General features: G+C 37.5%; 1 protein-coding gene across 13 annotated transcripts in view; it reads left to right on the forward strand.

Annotated features, from left to right (window-relative positions):
- Window positions 1–13,025, forward strand: part of KTN1 (kinectin 1) — a 112,913-nt gene extending 99,888 nt beyond the window's left edge. For 5 of the 13 annotated variants that reach the window (XM_027554179.1, XM_027554184.1, XM_027554187.1 and 2 more), the window contains 4 exons: window positions 3,020–3,103; window positions 4,945–5,037; window positions 5,885–6,005; window positions 12,543–12,853. In XM_027554179.1, the coding sequence (XP_027409980.1) occupies window positions 3,020–3,103; window positions 4,945–5,037; window positions 5,885–6,005; window positions 12,543–12,547 (303 nt within the window). In that variant the 3' untranslated portion in view covers window positions 12,548–12,853. Of the gene's footprint in view, window positions 1–37; window positions 122–3,019; window positions 3,104–4,944; window positions 5,038–5,884; window positions 6,006–12,542 lie in introns of all 13 variants that reach the window. The other 8 variants (XM_027554175.1, XM_027554178.1, XM_027554185.1 and 5 more) reach the window with 3 other exon arrangements.
- The last annotated feature ends 13,127 nt before the right edge of the window (window positions 13,026–26,152 follow it).

A 26,152-nucleotide genomic window follows, 5' to 3' on the forward strand; every position in this document is an offset into this window, starting at 1 on the left:
TAAGGAGATCAATCATAAACTCTAAACTTCATTGCAGCTGAAAGATCTGTTGACTGAATTGCAGAAAAAACTTGATGATTCATATTCTGAAGCAGTAAGACAGAATGAAGAGCTAAATTTGGTAAGAAGCTTGTTCTCCACTGTGTATCAAGTAGGCTCTGAAAACACTTGTGTTGACATGTGGAGAAGCCATCCAAACCTTTCTCCTTGCTAACACCCTTAGCTTGGCATTTTTAAAGTTTAAGATAATCTTCATATTCTGATGATTCAAGATGGTCTGTCTTTTCTTGATTTCTAAGATGATCCTTCTTTTCTTAGCTCCTAACAATGGCATGTGTGGCTTGCAACTCTTTTTCAAAAAAGTTTTCTGTGTTTTATAAAACCAGATTTCTTCAACAGCATTATTTTCAGTGAATAAAGACATTAAACAAGCAACGTAAACACTGGCTGCATTGTAAAGTTTCTCAGAATTACCATAGTTAACTGGGCCTCTTATATTCTAACATGGAAGGAGATTAGTGAAGGTGGAAGATACATACTCTTCTTTCAAGGGCAGTGATCCAGTCTAGCTTCTTATTTTAACTGGCATTTCTGTACATTATATATAAGGCAAAGCTTATGGAATTCTTTACCATCATCATATCATTCAGAGCATAATAATTTTAAAACTACAGTCTCAGAGTTAGCTAAATGTTGTATAAAGACATAGAGTACACTGTATTCCCATTCTTAAATTTTCTGGAAATTTACACTGACAGGCTTATTTGTTACATAAACATGACTATCTTATTGTATGTTTCAAACAATAGTCATTATGTCTGTCTGTGACTTTTAAAAATTAAAAATGTTACTAGATTTTTAAAAAGTACTGAATGAACTCTAGTACAATTGCAGTAAGCTGATTGTCTCCTTACTATAAGTTGGTGCTGCCAAATTTGGAATTTTCTTTTTAGTATTGCTGTATACCGAAGAAAATTTCTTAACTCGTTCATGTTAAGCAGTGTTACAGCAGTGATCCATGGGAATCAATTTTCAGAGTAGGGCTGTCTTTGAAATGGCACACATCAAGTCCCCACCCTGACCCCCTGTCCATACACACACCCCTTTCTAGTTTTAAAATAAAATTTACCTTCATTTTACCTGAATTGAATCATTCCCACTGCAATGTAGGATTAATTTTAGGTACACTGTCTATATATTGCACAGATTGGTACTGTGGTATGCTACAGCTTTAAGGGATATGCTTATCCTATAATGTGGTTTTAAAAAATCCATTTCTAACTACAATTGTTGGAGATTTTACGTTTAACTTTGGTGCTTCATGGCTGACTCCAATAGTAGCTTCAAACCCAAGGATTATGTTGAGTCTCCATTTAGCCTGGTGCTCTCTTTGTATATTTTGACCCTTCTGTCAAAAGGTCATTTTGAACAGTATTAAATTTTTTTTGCCTTGAGTTTGCAGTCTTCATTTTAATCTTTCTGTTTGTCTTTTGCTCAGGGTAACTTCCACATTTTAAGATATATTAAAGTAATTTTGTTTTTGCTTATACATTGTATGTTCCTGGGCCAAAGGAATAACCTCTCTGATGTATGAAATCAGAGTTAAATAAAGGAGCAAAAACTGAAGGATTTGGAAAGAGTTTGCAAAATCAGATTTGCAAATGTCATGTCTTGCGTGCACTGATTGTTTCTACATGTTTGAAATGCTAGTGTCTTATATTTTCCCCTTTGGGGTTTCCAGAACTGTTTGGAATGCTTTGCTTATGGGTAAGAGACATAGTCAATTAATTTGATGAGTTTAATTAAAAAAGTTATTTTTGTCAGTCCATTTCCTTCATTCATAATTATTCAGAATACTGAGAGAAGAGGCAGTATGTATTGACACTGGAGTTTAATACAACTTTATAACTTTTAACAAGTTGGTTGAGATGTATATGTTAAGATATTTCTTGTTGGTATAGTTAAGTCATTGTGGTCTTGCACTCATTTCTCTAGTGACATCTTAAATGATGAACAACATTTAAATTTTTGAAGATTTCATTTTACTGGATTTTTGAAGATTTCATTTTCTGTTCAGTGTTTTTAAAAATATTACATAATTCTTAACTATATAGGTTAAGAAAACCTTTAAACAATTAGTAAACTTTATTACTTGCCTTTTAATTTGAAATAAATGTGAGCAAATAGGCTTTATGAATAGTGAATAATACTTAAAATAGCTGTGACATAAACCTAGACAGTGTATTACAAAGCACAGACATCACTTTTCCAACAAAGGTCCAGATAGTCAAAGCTATGGTTTTTCCAGCAGTCATATATGGATGTGAGAATTGGACCATAAAGAAGGCTGAGCTCTGCTAAGAATTGATGCTTTTGAATTGTGGTTTTGGAGAAGACTCTTGAGAGTCCCTTGGACTGCAAGGAGAGCAAACCAGTCAATTCTAAAGGAAATCAGTCCTGAATATTCATTGGAAAGACTGATGTTGAAGCTGAAGCTCCAGTACTTTGGCCATTTGGTGTGAAGAGCCGACTTATTAGAAAAGACCCTGATGCTGGGAAAGATGGAGGGCAGAAGGATAAGGGGCCGACAGAGAATGAAACGGTTGGATGGCATCACTCATGAGTTTGAGCAAGCTCTGGGAGATAGTGAAGGACAGGAGAGCCTGGTGTGCTGCAGTCCATGGGGTCCCAAAGACTTGGACACGACTTAAGTGACTGAACAACAACAGTACTTAAAATAGTAACACTCTACTGTAATTTTATGGTTTTGTTTTTATATCTGCAGTTTTTTAAACTCTAGTTTGTTACTGTAGCTTTTCTTAAGTTTAGCTTTACAGATTGGAATCTCCACTGCTTACAGCTTTTCTATACATCTGATGCAGCATATTGGCTAATCCACTGTGCATAATAACTGTTAGCGATCCCATTCTTTCTCATTCATTCTTCAGTCCTAGGGATCTCAGCATAATCAAAGAAGGATGTGAATTAAATTAATTGTGGTGTTCCTTTATTTTTACAGTTAAAGAAACAGTTAAATGAAACACATGCAAAACTTAGAACTGAACAAAGTGAAAGACAGAAAGTAGCTGGTGACTTGCATAAGGTAAGACACTGCTTGTCCTGAAGATGCCGTATCATTATAATGTATTGTACTTTGAGTCTTAAGCTGACATACTGCTAACTTCTGATTTATTCTTTTGCATCATCCCATTAATTTGTTCTTAAATTTAAGCTGTTTGCTACATAGTTAGATATTTGGAACTAGACTTTCTGGCTTGTTTTTCCATTTTTCATAATTTAATCCTTTTCATCATATTTATATAATTAATTGCTTTGTAAAGTACAGATTACATTTTGAATTCAATTGATATTACTCTTAAAAAATTTGGTTACATTCATATATTTTTTATTGGGATTTGCTTATATAGTCATTTACAAAGTATATTTCTTTGGATCTTCTTGCTTCCTTGGTGGTTCAAACGGTAAAGAATCCGCCTGCAATGCAGGAGACCTGTGTTTGAATCCTGGGTTGGGAAGATCCCCTGGAGAAGGGAATGGCTACATACTCCAGTATTCTTGCCTGGAGAATTCCATGGGCAGAGGAGCCTAGCAGTCCACAGTCCATGGGGTCGCAAAGAGTCAGACATGACTGAGCGACTTTCACCTCACCTCATCTCATGTGTCTAAAAGAAGTGTAGATCTCTGCTGTTTCAGAAATTTATTCCTTTATTTCTTTGTAGAAGTATGTTTCTCTTAATCTCACATAGATGGGTGATATTTAGGATTACGTTTTTTATTCTTTGTGTTAGTTTGACAAGTTATTTGTAATTCTGCTGAGATTTTTAATAGCGTAATTTGTATATGCTTCTATCAGAGCTGCTTTCAAGCTATGATTGTGTTTATAGGAGATACAGTCAGCAAAACAAATGAGTCACTTTCTGAAAGATTGAAGGAAATATTTCTGTTGGTTCTATATGATTATAGCTTATAATTATTATGCAAAAGTCTAGGACTCTAGAGTTGGTTCATATTTCTTTGATGTTGTGGCCAGTAGAGAAAATGTGAACTTAAGTTTTGGAGCTCTGACTTAGATATATATAATATGTTGTCAAAACTGAGCAATCTGATTTACTTTGATACTTGATTTTAGTGTTTGACACTGGACAAACTAATAAAACATGCAGCTTTAGCCTAACAATTTATTTTCTCAGAAGGTGCTTTAAAGATATTAAACAGGTGCTCAAACATATGGATATGCCATGTTGTTTGGCATAAAATGGCAATAATAGTTGGTAGTGAACCGCCCCATATCTATATAATAGAAATATTGTGTAACTCGTGATTGGAAATGCATATAAATATTTACTGACATGTAAAAAGATAACAAAATTTTTCATGAAGTAATGTGTATGTTAAAAGCCCACGTACAGAACATTTTCTACCAGTCTTCCATTAGGACGTATATGCACTGACAAGGGATTCACACCAGGAATCAACAAACTCAAAAGTTTTAGGATTTACTGCCCACCTATAGTTTCTTTCACGTACTCTTTGCTAATATGACTGTTTAAAAATGTAAAAACCATTCTTAGCTTATAAACTGTACAAAGACAGAGTGTGGCTAGATTTGGCCAGCCTCTGATCTAGACTGATATCACTGATGTGATCTTGATCTAGCCTAAATACCACTGAGGTTATTTCTGCTTTTAATTTCTTTATACATTTCCTTCATTGTTTGTGAGCATGTGTTTTTATAATCTGGTAGGGGAGACAGCTATTTGATTTTGGATAAAAAACTTGAACAGGTTGACTTTTATGTTGTATTGTGAGAAGAGCTTTAGTTTTACACAAAATATGTAAGGAAATCACTCATTTTTTCATATATATATATATAGTTATCTATCAATTGTAGTATTGATAGGCTCTATATTGCTTTCCTTACAGGCTCAACAGTCACTAGATCTTATCCAGTCAAAAATAGTAAAAGCTGCTGGAGACACTACTGTTATTGAGAATAGTGATGTTTCCCAAGAAACGGTATGCATTTTCTTTAGGTCCAAATCTCTGAGCTAATTACCTTATAAATTATGTGAAGAATGAAAAATCTACAAGATCCATCTCTGAAAAAATGCCTTTGTAATATGCTTCCATCAATTTTGTTGCATTCTTAACTCAAGGTCATCTTTTCTTTGAGGTATCTTATCTGAAATTCTGTGTTTTTATTAATGTTTGTTTTCACTTTAGCTTGGTGAGATATTACATTAATGTTTAGGTTTGAGTTGGGAGGTATTATGGTATACTACTTATGACTGTAGACTCTGCTCCTTGCATTTGAATCCTGATTCTGTTGTTCAGTAGCTGTGTGACTGACTTAGGGGAAACTCTTTAGCCTCTCTGGGTTTCAGCTGCTCCATAAAAGGTAATGATGATAGTACATGTTTTGTAGGATTGTTGCAGGGAATAAATGAATTACTATATAAAAGACTTAGAATAGTGGGTAACTCAACAATGCCTCAACTTTTGTAAGAGCTCAATATATGTTTGTTTTTTTTCTGTTGTTGTGAGTGTATTCTCCTTTGGCTCTTTGTACACTTTTTTTATGGAAGCAGAAAAATATTTTTGTCTGATATTCATAGTTTCTTTATTTTTCCCTGTGTAGCCTAGTGACAGCATTTATATAACATTAAACTTGCTTAGGTGCAGACTACCTTGCACTGCGAGGTAGCAAATACTATGCTCTATGTGGTTTTATTGTCAATTTTCATGTCATCTTTCAGATTTTTTATATCTGTGTGTGAAACAACAATAAAATATTTTCTGATTTTGGTTGCAAATGCCTTTCCCTTATGCTTAGGGTTTTTCATCTCTTTAATCTTTTTCTTAGGAGTCTTCTGAGAAGGAGACAATGTCTGTAAGTCTAAATCAGACTGTAACACAGTTACAACAGTTGCTTCAGGCAGTAAACCAACAGCTCACAAAGGAGAAAGAACATTATCAGGTATTAGGTAAGAATAACTGAAGAATTGCTGTCTGTCCGTGGATAATTGACATAGTGTGTGTGAATGTATATACAGTGTGTATTTACCATAAATATAGAAACTCTTGTTACCATAGTGGAAATTTTCCCTCTGTATCTCTCTCAAAACCTTCAACTGACAACTTTAGCTTTCTTGGAGTTTTATTTCCATCTTGTATATACTTTGATCTTGTAGTTTAGAGAAGAAAATACATACCTTTTTTTAAAAAAATACATACCTTTTTTTTTTAAAGTTTATCTAAGTTTCATGATTATAGCATTATACTTGTGTACATTGCAAGGTCATAACCACCACAAGACTAATTACCATCTGTCACCGTACAGTTGACCTCCTTTTTCACTTTTGCCCACCCTCCAACTCCCTTCCCCTCTGGTAACCACTAAGCTGTTCTGTTTTGTGAGTTTTTGTTTTGTCTTATTTTGTCTGTTTCGTTTTCTTTAGATTCTACATACTAGTGAAATCATGTTATTTGTCTTTCTCTGACTTAGTTTATTTAGCATAATACTTCCAAGTTCTAACCATGTTGTTGCAAATGGCAGTATTTTCTTCTTTTTTTATGGCTGAGTAGTAATTCATTGTGTGTGTGCGTGTGTGTGTTTACCTTCTCTATCCATTCATTCATTAGTGGACACTTAGGTTGTTTCTATAAATCTTGGCTATTGTGAATAATGCTGCAATGAACAGAGCCGTGTATATACCCTTTTGAATTAGTATTTTCATATAGAGATACTTTTCTTTGACCTTTCACATAAGATGCTGAACTGAAAAACTGTCATCACAATTTACATTGGAAGCTGGGTTTTATTTAAAGTTGCTTATGGGTAATCAAAGAAATACATTTTTTAATTCTTGAAGTGAAAGTCTTGGCTGAAGATAAATAAACCATCATTAGCCAAACTATGTTTTGAAATTTTATTGCCCATATGACCTGAGAATGCATGTTGATGAATTAATTGTTGGTCCCTGGGTTTTACCTGTTTTAAGAATGACTTAAGTCACTATGCCTTGGGTAATTAAGATGTTCTGGTATGCACTGAATACTGTAGATATTCTTCTTTTGAAGCTGTTTGTTCTATAATAAGCATGCTGTCCTGGAGATCAGTGGAGTGGCCTGTGCAATGCCACGGGGCAACTTACACTGAATTCTCCCTTTCAGCACTCAAACTTGGGACTCTTAGCTTATGCAGAGGCCTCAGGATAGGTTAGTGAAAGTCGCTAAGTCATGTCCGACTCTTTGTGATCCCATGGACTATACAATCCATGGAATTTTGCAGGCCAGAATACAATTTTGTAGCCGTTCCTTTCTCCAGGGAATCTTCCCAACCCAGGGATCGAACCCAGGTCTTCTGCATTGCAGGTGGATTCTTTACCAACTGAGCCCCCAGGAAAGCCCTGGGATAGGTTGGGTGCCCTGAAAAAGTTGGGAGGGACCTCCATCTTGATTCCAGGGGCATTCTATCTCACTTGTAGATTGTCTTGCCTGCCTTTAGTACATACTCTTCTTTAAGCTGCTATTTCAGGTCAGTTACCTCTAAGAAGACTTTGCACATACACTCAACTCATTCTTCTAACTTGTCACAAGAATCATATCTCAGTCTTTTATCCTTGGTAAGCTGGCTTCTCAGTTGCCTAGAGTTACACTTCTACCACTTTACCAGCCTCCCCTAACTGAGAAAATAACCTTGCTTCCTGTGTCCCAGGGCAGCTTTCCTTCCCACATCTTCAGTCCTGTTTTCTTCTCCACATGCTGCTTCTGTTTAGTCTTGAAAACATGCTCAAATATCTTATTTTAACTTTATGCTTCAGGATACCATCCTAGTTTTTTTTTATTTCACTGCTTAAAAATTTTTCCTCATAGTATCTACTTCTTTACTTGCTAGTCTCTACTCTGGAGAAAGGCTTCTTTTTCTGCTGTTCCAGGAACTGGATGAAATGACCTGTCATTCCATGTCATTCATTAGTGATTGCCTAATTGCTGGAGCTGATACAGGATCTTCTTTTGAGTACAAGATACTGCAAATAGTTATGAATTCTAAATATGGTGAGGTCAGTCCATAGAAAGGTTTCATATCTGAGAACCTGCAAAATTATAAGCTGTCCTGTTACCCTTTTCCCTTAGGCCTTGTCAATAATATCTCACTAGCATCTCAAAAGTATTCTCTAGTTATTTTCTTTTTTTTTTCTCAGACGTGTGGTCTGAACCATTTTGGCTTTCCTGTTTCCACTTTGGTCTTAATCATATAAAATTTGAGCCTTACACTGATTATCAATAATAACACTTTTATTTTTCAGATTTTTTTTTCCTGGTTTATAAAATTACAGTGTGTAATTTGTTAAAAGAAATACATATACCCTGGCAACACAACTAAAACTGAACTGTTGTTTAGCGGGAAGCTTATCTGAGTGATGACTCAGCATTCTTTTGTCAGCTGGTGAACATAAGTCCACTTTTGGCAAGTGAAAGGGTGGTTGAGTGATCAGTAGTGTATCATGCGGGTTAGATGGATTGTATGAATTCAGAGGCCCACCAGCACTTGAGAACTCTCCTTGCATAGGTTCTATCCAGCACTGACAATGATTACCCCTCTGTAGGGGTCCCTTGGTTCCCACAGCTTTTCTTTATACCTTTTAAATGTTTGTGTTATCCTTGGTTTTTTAACTTCAGCCATCATTTTTCCTCAGTGTATACTCCCTCTTGTTAACTCTTTTAAAACTATCAATACTACCAGATGATTAAATTGGAAATACAAATTTCTTAATCATCAAAATTTATAGGTTAATGCCTGATGTCAAGAATCTTCTCTTTTTCCCCCCTATTTTATTTAGGTATAGTTTATTACTTTTTTTAAAAACTGAAGTATAGTAAATTTACAATCTTGTTTTAGTTTATGGTATACAGCACACACACACACACACACACATATTTTAGTATCTTTTCCATTATATTCAGTTCAGTTCAGTCACTCAGTCATGTCCAACTCTTTGAGACACTATGAACCATAGCACGCCAGGCCTCCCTGTCCATCACCAACTCCCAGAGTCTACCCAAACCCATGTCCGTTGAGTTGGTGATGCCATCCAGCCATCTTCATCCTCTGTCGTCCCCTTCTCCTCCTGCCCCCAATCCTTCCCAGCATCAGGGTCTTTTCCAATGAGTCAACTCTTCATATGAGATGGCCAAAGTATTGGAGTTTCAGCTTCAGCATCAGTCCTTCCAATGAACACCTAGGACTGATCTCCTTTAGGATGGACTGGTTGGATCTCCTTGGAGTTCAAGGGGCTTTCAAGAGTCTTCTCCAACACCACAGTTCAAAAGCATCAATTTTTTGGTGCTCAGCTTTCTTCACAGTCCAGCTCTCACATCCATACATAACTACTGGAAACCATAGCCTTGACTAGACGGACCTTTGTTGGCAAAGTAATGTCTCTGCTTTTCAATATGCTGTCTAGGTTGGTCATAACTTTCCTTCCAGGGATTAAGCGTCTTTTAATTTCATGGCTGCAGTCATCGTCTGCAGTGATTTTTGAGCCCAAAGAAATAAAATCAGCCACTGTTTCCACTGTTTCCCCATCTATTTGCCATAAAGTTCTTGCCTGGGAAATGGAAAAAGGAGCCTGGTGGGTTTTAGTCCATTGGGTTGCAGAGTCGGACATAACTCAGCAACTAAACAACAGCAATAACATATTGACTCTTTTTAGTTTTTTGAAGAACCTCAATACTGTTTTCCGTATTGGCTGAACCAATTTACATTCCCACCAGGAATCTTACTTCTTCTTATTATGTATTTCAAGTGCATGTGAATTGTTTAAGGTAATGGTGTACATTTTCAGTATGGGAAAAGCTATTTTTAAAAGGCAAAAATGAGAGAGATAATATACAGTAATTTAGTTTTCTAAATCCTAATACACAGAACTTAGCATTTCTCTGAATTGTAGGGGTAGGTGTATTTATCTTGTATCCTTAATTTGGAAAACATTAACCTTTTTTTCCTCTTGGAGATCTGCCTACTCATCTCCTATTCTTCTCTTCCCACCCCACCACCTCTCCAAAAAGAAGGCTATCATTCCCCCATGCTTTTTAAAAATATATATTTAGTTATTTAATGGCTGTGTTGGGTCTCAGTTGCAGCACTCTGGCTTCTGTCTAGTTGCGGATGTGGGCTTAGCTGCTCTGCAGCATTTGGGATCTTAGTTCCCAGACCAGGGATTGAACCTGTGAAGGCAAATTAGAAGGCAAATTCTTAACCACTGGACCACCAGGAATGTCTCTCCCCCATGCTTTTTAAAGTAATTTTTTTTATAGCTTCGGACTGGTAACACTAGTATTTTGTAGTATAAGTTTTTTTGTTTTTAGATATCTACTTTTTCTTATGTTGTATATTTGCCTGGTCTCTAAGTGTTCCAAGTGTATATCTGACCATACCAGAAAACTTTATTACCCTAGTGTCTTTGTTTGGCTGCTATAACAAAAATCTTATATACTGGCTTAAGCAGCTGAGATTTATTTTTCACAATTTTGGAGGCTGGGGGAGTCTCAGATCAAGGCACCAGTATATTCTGTCAGATGAGACCCACTTGCTGGTTAAAGATGGCCATCTTCTTTTCTGTCCTTACCTGGCAAGAGGGGCACTGGAGCTCTCTCGGGTTCTTTTTATAAGGGTATCAATCCCATTCATGAGTGGAGTCTCCTAAGGGCCCCATTTCCAAATACCATTACCATGGGGATTAGAATCTTAACATAGGAATTTTGAGGAAGAGGGAGACACAAACATTGAGACCAAAACACCCAGGATCCCTTACCTGGAACCTGTGTGTGGAATCATGTGGAAGAAGGATGATGGTTTTAATAGCTAACACTTTGTAAGTGTTCCTCTAAGAATGAACATGCTTCTAGCATGTGGTCATTCATTTAAATGTTCACAACAACCCAATGCAGTAGATAGGTAGGGATTGTTAATAATAATCCCTTAATATGTTTTAATTCTCATTTTACAAGAGAGCCAAAGGGGTTCTGTAAATTGCCCAAAGTCACATAGCTAGAACTAGTTGAGCTGGGATTTAAATCAAGGTGGTCTGAGCCCAGGCCCTGTGCTCTTAATCTGTACTTTTCTCCGCCCTGCTTCAAGCACTGTGTGTTCTGATCCGTGTTGTCGTTGCTTTCTTTTCTCCTCATTCTATCTAACCCTCTCTTGCCAGCCTCTTCTAGTTTCTTCTTCAGTCCTGGCTTTTTCCTGAAGTTGATATTTAGTTTGTCAATAGTGAATTGGAGAGACTTTTAAGCTATCCAGGAAAAGTGAGGTGAAACTTTGTTTATGTGTTTGTTATATATGTGCCTTCCTTACTCCCTTTAACAAATAGATTTTTTCATGATACAGTTGTCTTTTGTTTCTGAAAGAAAAAAGTTCTTGTTTGGTGTATTGAAGTATGAGAGTTAATGTTTCAGATAAAGACTAACTTCTGTTTCTATACTTTACACTTGATTGTCATATGGACCTTCATTTTCTGTAACGTGTTTACACAGCACTTCTCAGTTTAATGTAACAGTGGCCTATGTAGACTTTCTAATCGGCTGTTAATCTTGCTTCAATTATAGTATGTGATAGCCAGTGATTACTTTTAACTTTCTGATTGCTTCTTTTCACCTCAACTTTTTGAAAAATTTCACACATTGTGAAAAGTTGAAAGAATATATAACACTCAGTCACCCTTCAACTGCTTCATCTTTTTATTTGTGTATACATATTTTGTTGTTGTTAAACCATTAGAAAGTAACTTTCAGATAACATGATCTTTTATCCCTAAGCACTTAAGTATGCATCTCAAGAACAAAGATATTCTCTTATAAATCTGTAGTATCACTGTCACATCCAAAATCACACAAACAGTGATTCTATAATATCACCCCTTTTTTAAGGTGTCTCTGCTTATACCTGAAATATCTTTTTAGTTACTTTTTTCCAAACCAGGATCCAGTCAAACTTCACATGTTGCATATGGTTAAATTCTTTTAGTTTTTTTAATGACTTTTGAAGTTTAATTTCTTTGGTCATTTTATCTGACTTGGAAAGCTTCAAAAGGCCTTAGAAAATTTCTGAAACTTAAATTATTTATTTGTGGGTGGAGAGTTATAAATTTCAGTCTCTTTTCAATGCTGTTGATTTATCTTATTAGCTTTATAGTCTCTTGAGAGGAGCAGTAATACAAATGGATTCCCAATGTTGTTTTCTTAAATGTTTTCTAAATAGGGTTCAAAATCCCTACATTATTCTCAGTTTGGTCTGAGGTTTTGGCTCACATATTTTAAAATCCATCTGAAAACTTCTTCTGAATCCTGAGATTTTTCTCTTATTTCTGATTACCATTAGTATTGACTGTTCTAATTTTAGTTGAAAGGGCCGTGCTGGATCAAATGGAATATGTACCTTTGGTGTTTGATAGATGTCTTCTGACTGTCTTTTGTTTCTTTGTTTTAAAATGAATTTGTTTCTTTCTGATCTTTTGCAGAGTGAAGTAATTGGGAAGCTGTTCATTCAAGGAAAACAGAAGGCATTGTATTATATTTTGCCAAATTAAAGCCTTATTTATGTTTTCACCCTTTCTACTTTGTCAGAAACACTGAACAGAGTTTTGTCTTTTCTAATCCTTGTTAGACTACTGATTTAAAGAGAGAAAAAAGCCAACTCTGTAGACACCTTCAGAGTTTAGTTTTATAATAAAAACTGTTTGAATAATTAGACCTTTACATTCCTGAAGATAAAATAAACATGTAATCTTTTATCTTATTTTGCTCAATAAAATTGTTCAGAAGATCAAAAGTGGTAAAGACAATGTAAAATTTAACATTTTAATACTGATGTTGTACACTGTTTTACTTAACATTTTGGGGAGTAACTGCCTCTGACTTCAACTCAAGAAAACACTTTTTGTTGCTAATGTAATCGGTTTTTGTAATGGCGTCAGCAAATAAAGGGATGCTTATTATTCAAATGTGTTCTGATTTTCATTGAGCTTTAACACGTTTCATTAGCACTTCAGAGCAACATAATTTAGAGCACAGTCATTAATCGCAACTCCAGACAGGGTAGGTTTGGTGCGTGTTGCCTTCTCAGCTGGAGCTCCGGGTCTTCTCTGTGGTTGTGTGCCATGTAAACTGTCCTGAAGTTCTGTGGCTTACAGAAAGGATGGGGGCAAGTGTTTAAGCTGTCAGGCTTACCACCCTCACTTAGGTAGAAGAGCTCTACTTTATTTTTATTTCTATTGTTATTTTAAGTAAGAATTAACTTTTTAGTTTCCTTCTTATTAGATACTGTTATGCAGACTACACATGTTATCTTTTTTGTTTTGGACTAGTTGATACCATGTTTTATCTTTTGTTTTCTTTTGTAATAATTAGGTGAAAACACTGAGGTTTAGATGCTAACTAAGCATTGGCAAATGCCTTATGCCATTGAGTATTAAAGTAGCTGCTGACCATACGGTGACCTCCTTGCTGGTTCAGCTGTGCTTCTACCATGGAGCCTTTCCATTTCGTTTTCTTTCTGCTAAAACTCTCTTCTCTTGGATATCAGTCTTTGCTCGTTCCCTCACCATCATGAAATCTGCTTAAATGTCACATTTTTCATCAGATCTTCACCATCTAGTGTGCCCCCCTACTATATCCCACTACCTGTTTTGGTCTATAACATTAGTAGTCTTCCCGTATATACTGGGCCATTCCCTATACCCCTCTCTATCAAAAAGTAAGCTCCAGGAATGCCAGAATAATCTCTCTTGTTCTTTGCTTTATCCCAAGCCCTGGGGAAGTGCCTGTTTCAAGTGTGCTCAAATATTTCAGTGAGTGAATAGGTGAAATTAACTTTTATTGTTTATTTGGCCATGCTGCGCAGCTTATGGGATCTTAGTTCCCTCATCAGGGATCAAACCCTGCAGTGAAAGCACCAAGTCCTAACCTCTGGATCACTAGGGAATTCCCCAAATTCATTTCTATACCTTGAGGGTTATCTAAGGTGGTGCCTTTACCACATAGCACATGCACCAGATAGTATTTCTAATGTATGTGGATGTAAACTGAAAAGACTGCTCATGGCCTTTGGGCTACCCCAGGCCTTACTGGGCTGCTTTCAGCAAACTACTGGGAAATTGGTCTGAAGGCCAGCCAGGTACCGTCTAATCAGTATCTCTTTTCCTTTTGCCATTGCCTTTACTTCCCCAGTGACTCAGTGGTAAAGAATCTGCCCACAATGCGGGAGCTGCAGGAGATGTGGGTTCGATCCCTGGGTTGGGAAGATCCCCTGGAGGAGGGCGTGGCAACCCACTCCAGTATTATCTCCTGGGAGATCCCATGGACAGAGAAGCCTGGTGGGCTATAGTCTATAGGCGGAAGCGACTTAGCTTGGCATAGCATGGTGTAAAGTATTCATATCTCTGCCATCTGAAAAAAACAAATCCAGCATTCCATGTTATAACCTCTTCTTGCTATTTTTGTCCTTTCAGAGCTTATTTTCTCAGAACTGTGCAATTGTATTAAGTATGTTGATTTGGAAAAAAAAAAATTGAGGACTTGGTGTAATCTCTTATTAATTTCTGTCCCTTCCCTCAACATCCCAACCTAAGACATATTCATCTTTTTGCCTCTGAGGAGGCAAGAAGCTTGCAGTTAGGTGCAGTTGTAATTGATGGTGGTTATTAAAGTATTGAAAGTTTGATTGCTGTTGCTTTAATCAGTTTGTCCTACTTCCTTACTCCAGAATCACATAGGAAAAGCTTATCACACTCCCTTTCAGTTCTTCAGAATGCCAAGACAGCTCCATGTTCTCTGAAGTCCATTTCCCTCTAGGTTAAATATCCTCAGTTCCTTGGTTGTCCTGAATGATGGAAGGCTAAACAAGCCTTCTTGTCTTACCCATTCCCAGCTGTTCCTCCTTCCCGTGTGCTATATGCCAATCGCTGGTGAAGGGCGAGAGCATCAAAACAGGGCATCCATGTCCTCAGACTCTAGTGGCTCCTCTTGTCACTGTTGCAGCCAACTGAGGCAGAGAGCCCTGAGAAAATTTGTCAGAATGGCAATGACTACTGGGAGGGGAGAACGACCAGTGTAGTTGACAGCAGGCGTCTTGATCCTTGAAAAAGAATGGAGAGTTGCGGAAGGGAGTGACGGGATACCTGAGAAGCAGGCTATACCCTTCAGTTTGGTGTAGCAAAGCTAGTGTAATTCTGGGAGGTCAGTCACGTTGTGTAAATCATCCAGGCTTGTGTTCACCCCAGCTGCAAGGAGGCAGTAGCTGTATTTGCCCATGGCATTTGCCCATGGAGGGTTTGAGGCAGGACCAGGTTTTTCACACATCTTGTAGATGGCAGGTACAGGAGGAGCAGTGACCCCAGAGGAGGGCTGCATTTGCACCCTCAGGTGAGTCAAGAGATGTTTGTCCCTTGACCGCATTCATCATCTGGGTCCCCAGAGAAGGGAGAGCAAAGAAGGAGTTAAAGAACAGATTCCTTGTTGCTGCCACTAAGGCCAGTGACATCACCTGTACTTGAATTAACTACAGTTACAAGAGAGTTGTGGGGATCTGCTCCGGATGTGCTTGAGAGAGGAGGGAAGTGCTGCTCGAAGATGCTGCTTGGGAAAATGAGGCTGAGGCCAAATCCAAGCCTTTTTACCAACTGGTTGATAGATTTTTCTCTTTCTTCTTGACTCAGTTTCTGCCATTTATGTTTTTCTTGGAAATGGGGAAATTTCATATTCATTCGATTATGACAGCTGATATGTAATCACTCATACAACTTAGCACATGCCAGACATTTTTAAAGCACTTTAGTTGCATTAATTCATTTAATCCTCACCAGAATTTATTGAAGGGGCGCTTTTATCATCATCCGATTTTATAAATAAGGAAGTTGAGACACGGGTGCTGAGGGTAGGGGTGGAGGTTTGGACAATTATACAAGGCCTCACAGCCACTGACTGGAGGAACTAGGATTCCATCCTCCAACTTAAACTTTCTGGCCTCCTTCTCTTATTGGCACACTGATAAATATATTCACATATATATGTGTGTGTAATTATGTGCATAATTTAAATTTACAATTGAAAAAAATACTGTATAGTTTTTTAACCCTACTTTTTCCTGATGTTATTATATACCTTCTCATTTTTCTCTTCATTGTACTTTCCAAGGGATTTTCAACCTCAGTGATTCTCAAACGTGTGATTTGCAGGGCCCTGGGCTTCCCTGAGGCACTTTCCAGAACTCTGAAAGGTCAAAACTACTTTGATAATACTAAGATGTTATTTGCCTTTTTTGCTGATGGTGTTAAAAGAAGTAGGTAAAACTGCTGGTTCTTCAGCAAGGATCAAAACAGTGACTCCAGACTGTTAGTAGGTACTGTATTCTCACCACTATTCACTCCCATAAAGACAATATTGGATTCACTGGACAAAGTCTTTTCTGATGAGATCAGTAGTGGTATTAATGAATGTGGCTTTTTTGTATATATAATGAAATGTGTCAACATTTGGAAGATCTGCCTAACTCCCTGAACCAGAATTTTTCAAATCACCAACGTACAATGTTACAAAATCAGGCTTGGGTAAAAGATCCATTCAAAAAACAAGATAAACGAATGGATTTTAATGTAACAGAGTGCAAAAAGTTCATTGATAGACTTTCAGACTCTGTATTACAATTAATCTTTAAGAAATTGCCACATCTGAAATGGCTACTTTCCAGTTTTCCAATGACATTTCTGTGTGAGGCCATATTTTCTTCATATACTTCAAGCAAAATGACTTGTCACAACAGATTCAATATATTAATAGAAACAGTTGTCTTCATGTAAAGCAATGCTGGTCTCACTACATCTTTTTGATTTATTTTGTTTTAGGAAATGAAGTTACATTTCTTGAGAACATGTTCCTTGTTATTTTAAAATAAACGTTTGTAATTTACTTGAAAACTCAGCAGTGGCCACTGGACTGGAAAAGGTCAGTTTTCATTCCAATCCCAAAGAAAGGCAATGCCAAAGAATGCTCAAACTACCGCACAATTGCACTCATCTCACACGCTAGCAAAGTAATGCTCAAAATTCTCCAAGCCAGGCTTCAGCAGTATGTGAACCATGAACTTCCAGATGTTCAAGCTGGTTTTAGAAAAAGCAGAGGAATCAGAGATCAAATTGCCAACATCCTCTGGACCATGGAAAAAGTAGGAGAGTTCCAGAAAAACATCTATTTCTGCTTTATTGACTATGCCAAAGCCTTTGACTGTGTGAAGCAAAACTGAAAAATTCTGAATGAGATGGAAATATCAGACCACCGGACCTGCCTCTTGAGAAACCTGTATGCAGGTCAGGAAGCAATAGTTAGAACTGGACACGGAACAACAGACTGGTTCCAAATAGGAAAAGGAGTACGTCAAGGCTGTATATTGTCACACTGCTTATTTAACTTACATGCAGAGTACATCATGAGAAACACTGGGCTGGAAGAAGCACAAGCTGGAATCAAGGTTACCGGAAGAAATATCGATAACCTCAGATATGCAGATGACACCACCGTTATGGCAGAAAGTGAAGAGGAACTAAAAAGCCTCTTGATGAAAGTGAAAGAGGAGAGTGAAAAAACTGATTTAAAACAACATTCAGAAAACTAAAATCATGGCATCCGGTCCCATCACTTCACGGGAAATAGATGGGGAAACAGTGCAAACAGTGGCTGACTTTATTTTTTTGGGCTCCAAAATCACTGCAGATGGTGTGTGCAGCCATGAAATTAAAAGACTCTTACTCCTTGGAAGGAAAAGTTATGACCAACCTAGGCAGCGTATTAAAAAGCAGAGATATTACTTTGCCAACAAAGGTCCGTCTAGTCAAGGCTATGGTTTTTCTAGTAGTCATGTATGGATGTGAGAGTTGGACCATAAAGAAAGCTGAGCGCTGGAAAATTGATGCTTTTGAACTGTGGTGTTGGAGAAGACTCTTGAGAGTCCCTTGGACAGCAAGGAGATCCAACTAGTCCATTGTAAAGGAGATCAATCCTGGGTGTTCATTGGAAGGACTGATGTTGAAGCTGAAACTCTAATACTTTGGTCACCTGTGAAGAACTGACTCATTGGAAAAGACCCTGATGCTGGGAAAGATTGAGGGCAGGAGGAGGGGATGACAGAGGATGAGATGGTTGGATGGCATCACCCACTCAATTGACGTGAGTTTGAGTAAACTCTGGGAGTTGGTGATGGACAGGGGGGCCTGGTGTGCTAAGGTTCATGGGGTCACAAAGAGTTGGACACAACTGAGCAACTGAACTGAACTGAATTTACTTGGTTTAACTTTTATTACATTGAATATTAATAGGAATAACAAAAAAGTTTTTAAAAGTGTAAAGGAGTATTGAGACGAAAAATTTGATGGCTACTGGTCTAGAATACTATTCTTTTTCAATGGTTTTAAAATTACACTGGGTAGTTCTATCAGCACTTTCTTGTATTTTGTTTTATATTTAAATCATCTGGTTTTATCATTTTTCAGTCCTCTTACTTTCTTTGCATTTATTTTGTTGCATTTCATCAACTTGCTGTCTTTAAATTTTAATTCATTTATTTTCAATTTTTCTTATTTTCTATTTCCTTTTAGAGGCTGTAAGTTTTCCTTTGGATTTCTTTGTATCCCACAGATTTTGCTATGTGGGAATTTTGTTGTCTTTCAGTTCTTACAATCATGAATATTTCAAATATACAGAGAGTCATGGAAAATAATTGAAAACACTTGTGTACCCCACTCAATATAAAATATTAACATTTTATCATATTTTTTAAAATAAAAAGAACACAACAATTGATACAGTTGAGGCATTTTGTATCTCTCCCTGATCCCCTTTCTGTCCCTCTCCAGAGGTAGCCACTGCACTCAAGGTAATGTTTATCATTTACATTTTTTCAAGTATAGTTAATTTACAGTATGTGTTAGTTTTAGGTGTGCAGCATAGTGATTGAGTATTTTTGCAGATCATATTCCATTATAGGTTACTATAAGATAATGGGCATTCCTGGTGCTATACAGTAAATCCTTGCTGCTTATCTATTTTATATATAGTAGATTGTATCTATTAATCTCATACCCCTAATTTAACCCTCCCCTCTTCCTGCCTCCCTTTGGTAACCACAGGTTTGTTTTCTATATCTTTAAGTCTGATTCTGTTTTGTGTATGCATTCATTTGTATTATTTTTTAGATTCTACATATCAGTTCAGTGCAGTTGCTCAGTCATGTCTGACTCTTTGTAACCCCATGGACTGCAGCACGTCAGGATTCCCTGTCTATCACCAACTCCCAGAGTTTACTCAACTCATGTCCGTTGAGTCAGTGATGCCATCCAACCATCTCATCCTCTGTTGTCCCCTTCTCCTGCCTTCAATCTTTCCCAGCATCAGGGTCCTTTCCAATAAGTCAGTACTTCCCATCATGTGGCCAAAGTTTTGGAGTTTCAGCTTCAGCATCAGTCTTTCCAATCAATATTCAGGGTTGATTTTCTTTAAGATGGACTGGTTGGATCTCCTTGCAGTCCAAGGGACTCTCAAGAGTCTTCTCCAACACCACAGTTCAAAAGCATCAATTCTTCAGCGCTTAGCTTTCTTTATAGTCCAACTCTCACATCCATACATGACTACTGGAAAAACCATAGCTTTGACTAGATGGACCTTTGTTGGCAAAGTAATGTCGCTGCTTTTTATATAGATGATGTATAGTGTTTGTCTTTCTATGTCTGATTTACTTCATTAAGCATTAAGCAAATGGGAGTATTTAATTCCTTTTTATGGCTGAGTAATATTCCCACACCCACATCTTCTTAACCCAGTTGTCTGTTGATGGTTACTTGGGTTGTTTCCTTGTTTTGGCTATTGTAAATAATGCTATGAACATTGGTGTGTATGTATTTTTTCGAATAAGTGTTTTCACTTTTTTTCTGGATGTATACTCAGGAATGGACTTGTTTAATCATATGATAGTTCTGTTTTTAGTTTTTTAAGGAACCTCCATACTGTTTTCCACAGTGGCTGTACTAATTTCTGTTTCTACCAACAGTATTAGAGGGTTCCTTTTTCTCCACATCTTCTCCAACTTTTGTTACTGGCATATTTTTTTGATGATGGCCATTCTGACAGGTGTGAGGTGGTAACTTGTGGTTTTGATTTGCGTTTCTCTAATGGTTAGTGAGGCCAACCACCTTTCTGTATGCCTGTTAGTCACCTGTGTCTTCTTTGGAGAATGTCTATTCAGGCCTTCTGCCAATTTTTTGATTGAGTTATTTGCTTTTTTAAATGTTGAATTGTACTAGCTGTTTATGTATTTTGGATATTAACCCCTTGTTAGTTGCATCATTTGCAAATATTTTCTCCCATTCACTAGGTTGTCTTCATTTTGTTGATGCTTTCCTTTGCTGTACAAATGTTTGTAATTAATTTTGTAAAATTTTAATTATGTACTTTAAAGGTTTTTTTAGGTACTTTTAGGTTTGTAAAAGTTTAATTAGGCACTATTTATTTTTGCTTATTTCTTTTGCCTTAGGGGAGTGATCCAAGAAAATATTGCTATAATTTATGTCAAAGAGTGTTCCACCTATGTTCTCTTCTAGGAGTTTTATGTTTTCAGGTCTTAGGTTTAGGTCTTTGAAGCATTTTGAGTTTCTTTTTAAAATATGGTGTGAGGGAATCCTCTGATCTCATTGTCTTATATGTACCTGTCCAGTTTTCCCAGAACCACTTGTTGAAGAGAGTGTCTTTTCTCCACTGTATATTCCTGCCTCCTTTGTTGTAGACTAATTGACTGTATGTATGTGGGTTTATTTTGGGCTCTCTGTTCTGTTGATCTGTGTGTCTATTTTTGTGCTAATACTGTGCTTTTTTTTTTTTTTTTTAATTTTGTATCAGCAGAGAAGGCAATGGCACCCCACTCCAGTACTCTTGCCTGGAATATCCCATGGACGGAGGAGCCTGGTGGGCTGCAGTCCATGGAGTCGCTAAGAGTCAAACGTGACTGAGCGACTTCACTTTCACTTTTCACTTTCATGCATTGGAGAAGGAAATGGCAACCCACTCCAGTGTTCTTGCCTGGAGAATCCCAGGGACGGCAGAGCCTGGTGGGCTGCCGTCTCTGGGGTCTCACAGAGTCGGACACGACTGAAGCAACTTAGCAGCAGCAGCAGCATCAGAGAAGTTTGTGCAACTTAAATTTTTTTATTAAAAAATTTTTTATTGAGGTATATATTTGATTTTGTGTTTCATATGTACAGCAAAGTGATTCATTATACATACACATATATCTATTTTTTCAGATTATTTTCCTTTATAGGTTTTACAAAACATTGAGTGTAAGTTTCTTGTGCTATACAGTAAGTTCTTGTTGGTTATCTATTTTATACATAGTGAAAATGTTAGTCCCTCAGTCAGACTCTGCATATCTGACTCTTTGTGACCCCATGCACTGAAGCCTGCCAGGCTCCTCTGTCCATGAAATTCTCAGGCAAGAATACTGGAGTGGACAGCCATTCCCTTCTCCAGAGGATCTTACCCAGGGATCGAACCTGGGTTTCCCACATTGCAGGCAGATTCTTTACCAGCTAAGCCACCAGGGAAGCCCTCTACATAGTAGTATGAGTATATTTTGATTACTATAGCTTTATAGTAGAGTCTGAAGTCTGGGAGGGTTATTCCTCCAGCTTTGTTCTTTTTTTCTCAAGATTGCTTTGGTAATTCTGGGTCTTTTGTGGTTCCATGTAAATTTTAGGATTATTTGTCCTAGTTCTGTGAAAAATGTCATGGGTATTTTGATAGGGATTGCATTAAATTTGAAGATTGCCAGATATCTTTCCATTTCTTTGAATCATCTTCAGTTTCCTTAATCAGTGTTCTATAGTTTTCACAGTATAGGTCTTTAGCTTCTTTGGTTAAGTTCATTCCTAAGTACTTTAATATTTTAATGTAATTTTTAAAGGTTTCTTTTTTTTACTTTCTGATATTTCATTATTATTGTATAGAAATGCAACAGATGTCTATATATTAATCTTGAATCCTACAACCTTGTTGAATTCATTTAGTAGTTCTAATCATTTTGGGGTGTATGTATCAATTAATTTCATGTTGCTATAGGCTTAATACATATGCATGTATCCTGAAACACATAATAGTGTTTTCAAACTTTTTATATAAATCATTCTGTCATTTGCTTTATTTGGTCAATATTAGTTTTAAAATTCATATATATAGCTTTTATTCATTCATTTTTAACCATGGCTATGCCACAATTTATTTGTACATTTCTCTGCCAATAGACATTTTTATGTTAACTTTTGTTTTGATTTCCTTTAAGCTAAGAGGTTTTTTGTTTTTTTGAGCTTGTGTATTTTCCACATCATGGATTTTTAAAGTTTTTGAATGTTACTGCATTTGAGTCAGTGAACATGATCTATATGACACGTCATATAGACTTGGTTTTTTTTTTCCTCCTGAATGTGTGGAGACTTCAGAAGAAAGAAAAATATAAACCAAAAAAAATTAGTTTTGGTTTAAAACAAAAGAGATTATATGAAAGACTGCTAAGCTTTGGTGGGAAATGATTTTTATCTATAGAGTTGTTTGAATTTTCACTTGACTTTACCAGGCTAGTTGTTATTCTCTTTGGTTAGAAAATGAGAGCCATGCATGTTGAATACTTATTTTCTAGTGATCTCAGGAACACAGGAAACAGAGTCAAACAGGTGGAGAAATGTCTTATTTACATTTATATTTATGCATTGTCTGATGTTTTTGTTATGAAAAATCAAGAAATTATGAGTTTTTGAGCAAAGAGCAGATTCTTTCTGAGTTATTCAATACAAAGTTCTTGAGATATCATTCAATGCCAAATACAACCTTTTTGTTTATCTGCTGAATGCAGTATTCTTTTCGAAATATCTGAAGTATGGTATTGTTGATTGTAATTCATAGACCATAGTTGTAGAAAATGCAACTTCACTTACACTATGAATTGTGTTAAGGTGTGTTCATCACCACCGAAATTGTGCAGGCTTTTCAACCTGTGTCTCATTTTCCTTCTTGCTAGCTGTGCCAGTAAAATAAAACTGTGGCTCTAGTAAATTCTAATCTAAATGCAATCTAATTCTTCAGCAATTGCTTTGTTGCCAAGTTCATGGTCAATATCTGTAAGTATTCTAAGCCATTGAAAAGAATGGTTATTTTCTATCTGTTAAATTCAAATGTATTAATTCCCGTGGTTCCCAAGCTGTGTTTCTAGTTTATCATTTCTGGGTTGCCTCAGGAATGCATTTCAAACAAGTTCCAAGTGATGCTGATGTTGCTGGTTTGGGGACCACACTTTGGAAAATCATGCATTATGGTTTTCAATTTGCTTTCCTTTTTTTGTAATTTCTTTACGTTTTTTTTTTTTTTTCTGTCAAATGAGAGTTCTTGTTTTCAAATATTGCTAAATATTTACTAATATATTTTTATGTTACTTTTCTAATTTCTACAAATTTGAGCAGGGAGAGATTGCAGCCTGTACTCAGTCTAACATGTTGAAAACCAAATTCTCCCAAAATAGGCCTAAAAAAGGTGAAGTGCTAATTGGTGGTTTTCTTGGTGTTTCTTGTTATTTCCTGGTTATGCCACACAAGGAATATTGTCTCCTCTTTGGTGAATTTCTTTATAGACATGAATGCTATCCTCCCATTGACCAGTGTTATGATTTTTAGCCCCTTGAAAGGAAGACATAGTTGGAATAAAATTAGATGAGACAACAAGTTTTTCTCACTTATGATACCAAGGATAGGATGACTTATGTCCTCAACAGTGTGAGTACAGTACAGAAACCCAGGTATAAAGATTCTTACAGACTCTTTGCCTTGATGGTACCTTAAGGGACCCTTAAGGGACAGTTTCTATGGACTGGATCTTCTGTTAAAACAGATGAACGTGTCTAGTCAGGTGGAACAGGGTTTTTTATTCTGACAATCAATCTTCATAACTTTCTGTCCATAGCCTGACACCTATTGAGTAAACTAACCACATTTTCTACCCACATTTGCATGGAAAGTACAAAACCTTCTCATAGGTGTCAAGTACCTGGTTTGAATGCTATGAGTAGCCTGCATACTCTAAGCCATACCAGCAACTGGCCATACTCAGACAACTGGCCTGCTCTCCAGTCACTCTCAGAGTAGCTTAGGAGAGAAGGATGAACTTCTTTCACCACCTTACACTACATCACCCAGCACCCTAGAACATACGCTCACTTAGCACACACCACCAAACTTTTAACTAGATTATGACAGATGCCCCTATAAAGCAACTAATTAACCATAGCATTTTATCAATGATAACAGTAATACAAGAATAATAGCATTGTAATAATTACATACATTTGTTGAATGCTATTTTCCAGCATTCGTTGCAACACATGCTAAGTGTTTTTAACCTCACGTTTCATTTTGTCTGCATTACCCACATTTTTCAGAATGCAGGATATGTGTGTGTGCCATGGACCAGACATGATCCATGTGAGGGAGAAATCCAGGGGGATTGCCTTGGATGCTGCCCAGAAAAGACTCAGCCAGACCAAGCTGTAGATACCACCAGAGGCCTATGAACTGAGGAAGAAGCAACCAGCACGTTCCTGCCTTCAAAGGCAAGTGCAGGCGTATGACCTCCAAGGCAGGGAGGGAAGAGTTGGGGTTGGCAGAGTTGCACCAAGGAGCTCAGATCCCCAGGAGCGTTTGGGGGAGAGCCACGAGAGGAACACCCAGCCCACAGCATGCGGTGTGGACAAGGAGCATGATCTGCTGTCGAGTGTGGCTGCTAGGGCTTATTAGTTACCACATACAGCAAAGCCTCTCACCCCAGAGGGCTGTGGTGAGGAGTGGGGTGCTGGCCTGATAATGGAGATCCTGCGTGCCCCTCGCAGTGAACCAGAGCCTCCCTCAGCACGGAGGCACCAGCATGTGCACTGAAGTACATCTGTGGCCAGGAACTGAGTCCTTGTTGCCAGAAAGCCTGTTTAGGTTCCCTGAGTACATGTCTCAGCCTCATTTGCTGGTGTGTCTTTCTTATTATTTCTAATTTGGGTGTCAATGTTGTAGTTATCTACAGATCTCAACATGAAGCAACATCTTTATACTGGGCCACATCACGGTTAAGCCCATTCCTTCTTGACTTCATTTCTGGGATAGTTTTTGTTTGCTTATGTGCCTGCTTTTGAGGTACTTCCTAAAAATATGGGTATGTTACAGTATGTTTATGGGGGATACGTGACTTTTATCCATTTAATAAATTTTTATTGTACATCTTCTAAGAACCAGGCTGAAGGTCTAGGGAGCAGAGAATGAGAGACATGGTGGTATCGTTACAGAGCTCAGGGGGCCATGGGGGTTCCAGATCATGGAAAGTCCAGTGACAGGCCACTGAGCCAGGTCAAGGACGGCTCCCAGGAGAGTACAAGGTCTCGGCTAAGGCCTGCAATGGAGGGTACAGGCAGAGAAGGGAATTTAGGGTGGGGTGTGGCAGAGTAGGATGGGGGGTGGTGAGGGGGTGGAGCAGGAGGTGTAGGAGGGGGTGATGGATGATTTAGGCGTGTTTCCACCTTCGTCTAAATGGCTCTCCCCTCCTATTGTCAGGCAGGTATGCGGTAATGTTGACGTGACAATTCTGTACATAGGATTTCACTCTTAAAGCATTTCTGAATGAGAACCAGAGCAATCACATTTTTAAATAAATTGCATTTATGGATTGCAAGTTAGGAATTAAGACTTGGCTTAAGCATGTCTTAGTCCATTCAGACTGTTATAACAAAAATACCACAGACTGGGTAGGTTAGAAACAAGAGAAGTTTATTTCTCCCAGTTCTGGGAGGTGGAAGTCTGAGATCAGGGTGCCAGCATGGTGGGGTGAGGGCCCACGGCCACATATGGACTTCTCGCTGTGTCTTCACATGGTAGAAGGGGCAGAGGGTCTTTTACATGAGGGCTCCTCCTCATGACCTAATCACCTCCCAGAGGCCCACTTTCTAATGCCATCACCTTGGGGCTTAGGTTTCAACATATGGATTTTGGGAGGGCACATTCAGACCATG

This window comes from Bos indicus x Bos taurus, chromosome 10 (assembly GCF_003369695.1).
Source record: "Bos indicus x Bos taurus breed Angus x Brahman F1 hybrid chromosome 10, Bos_hybrid_MaternalHap_v2.0, whole genome shotgun sequence".
NCBI classification, from domain to species: domain Eukaryota; kingdom Metazoa; phylum Chordata; class Mammalia; order Artiodactyla; family Bovidae; genus Bos; species Bos indicus x Bos taurus.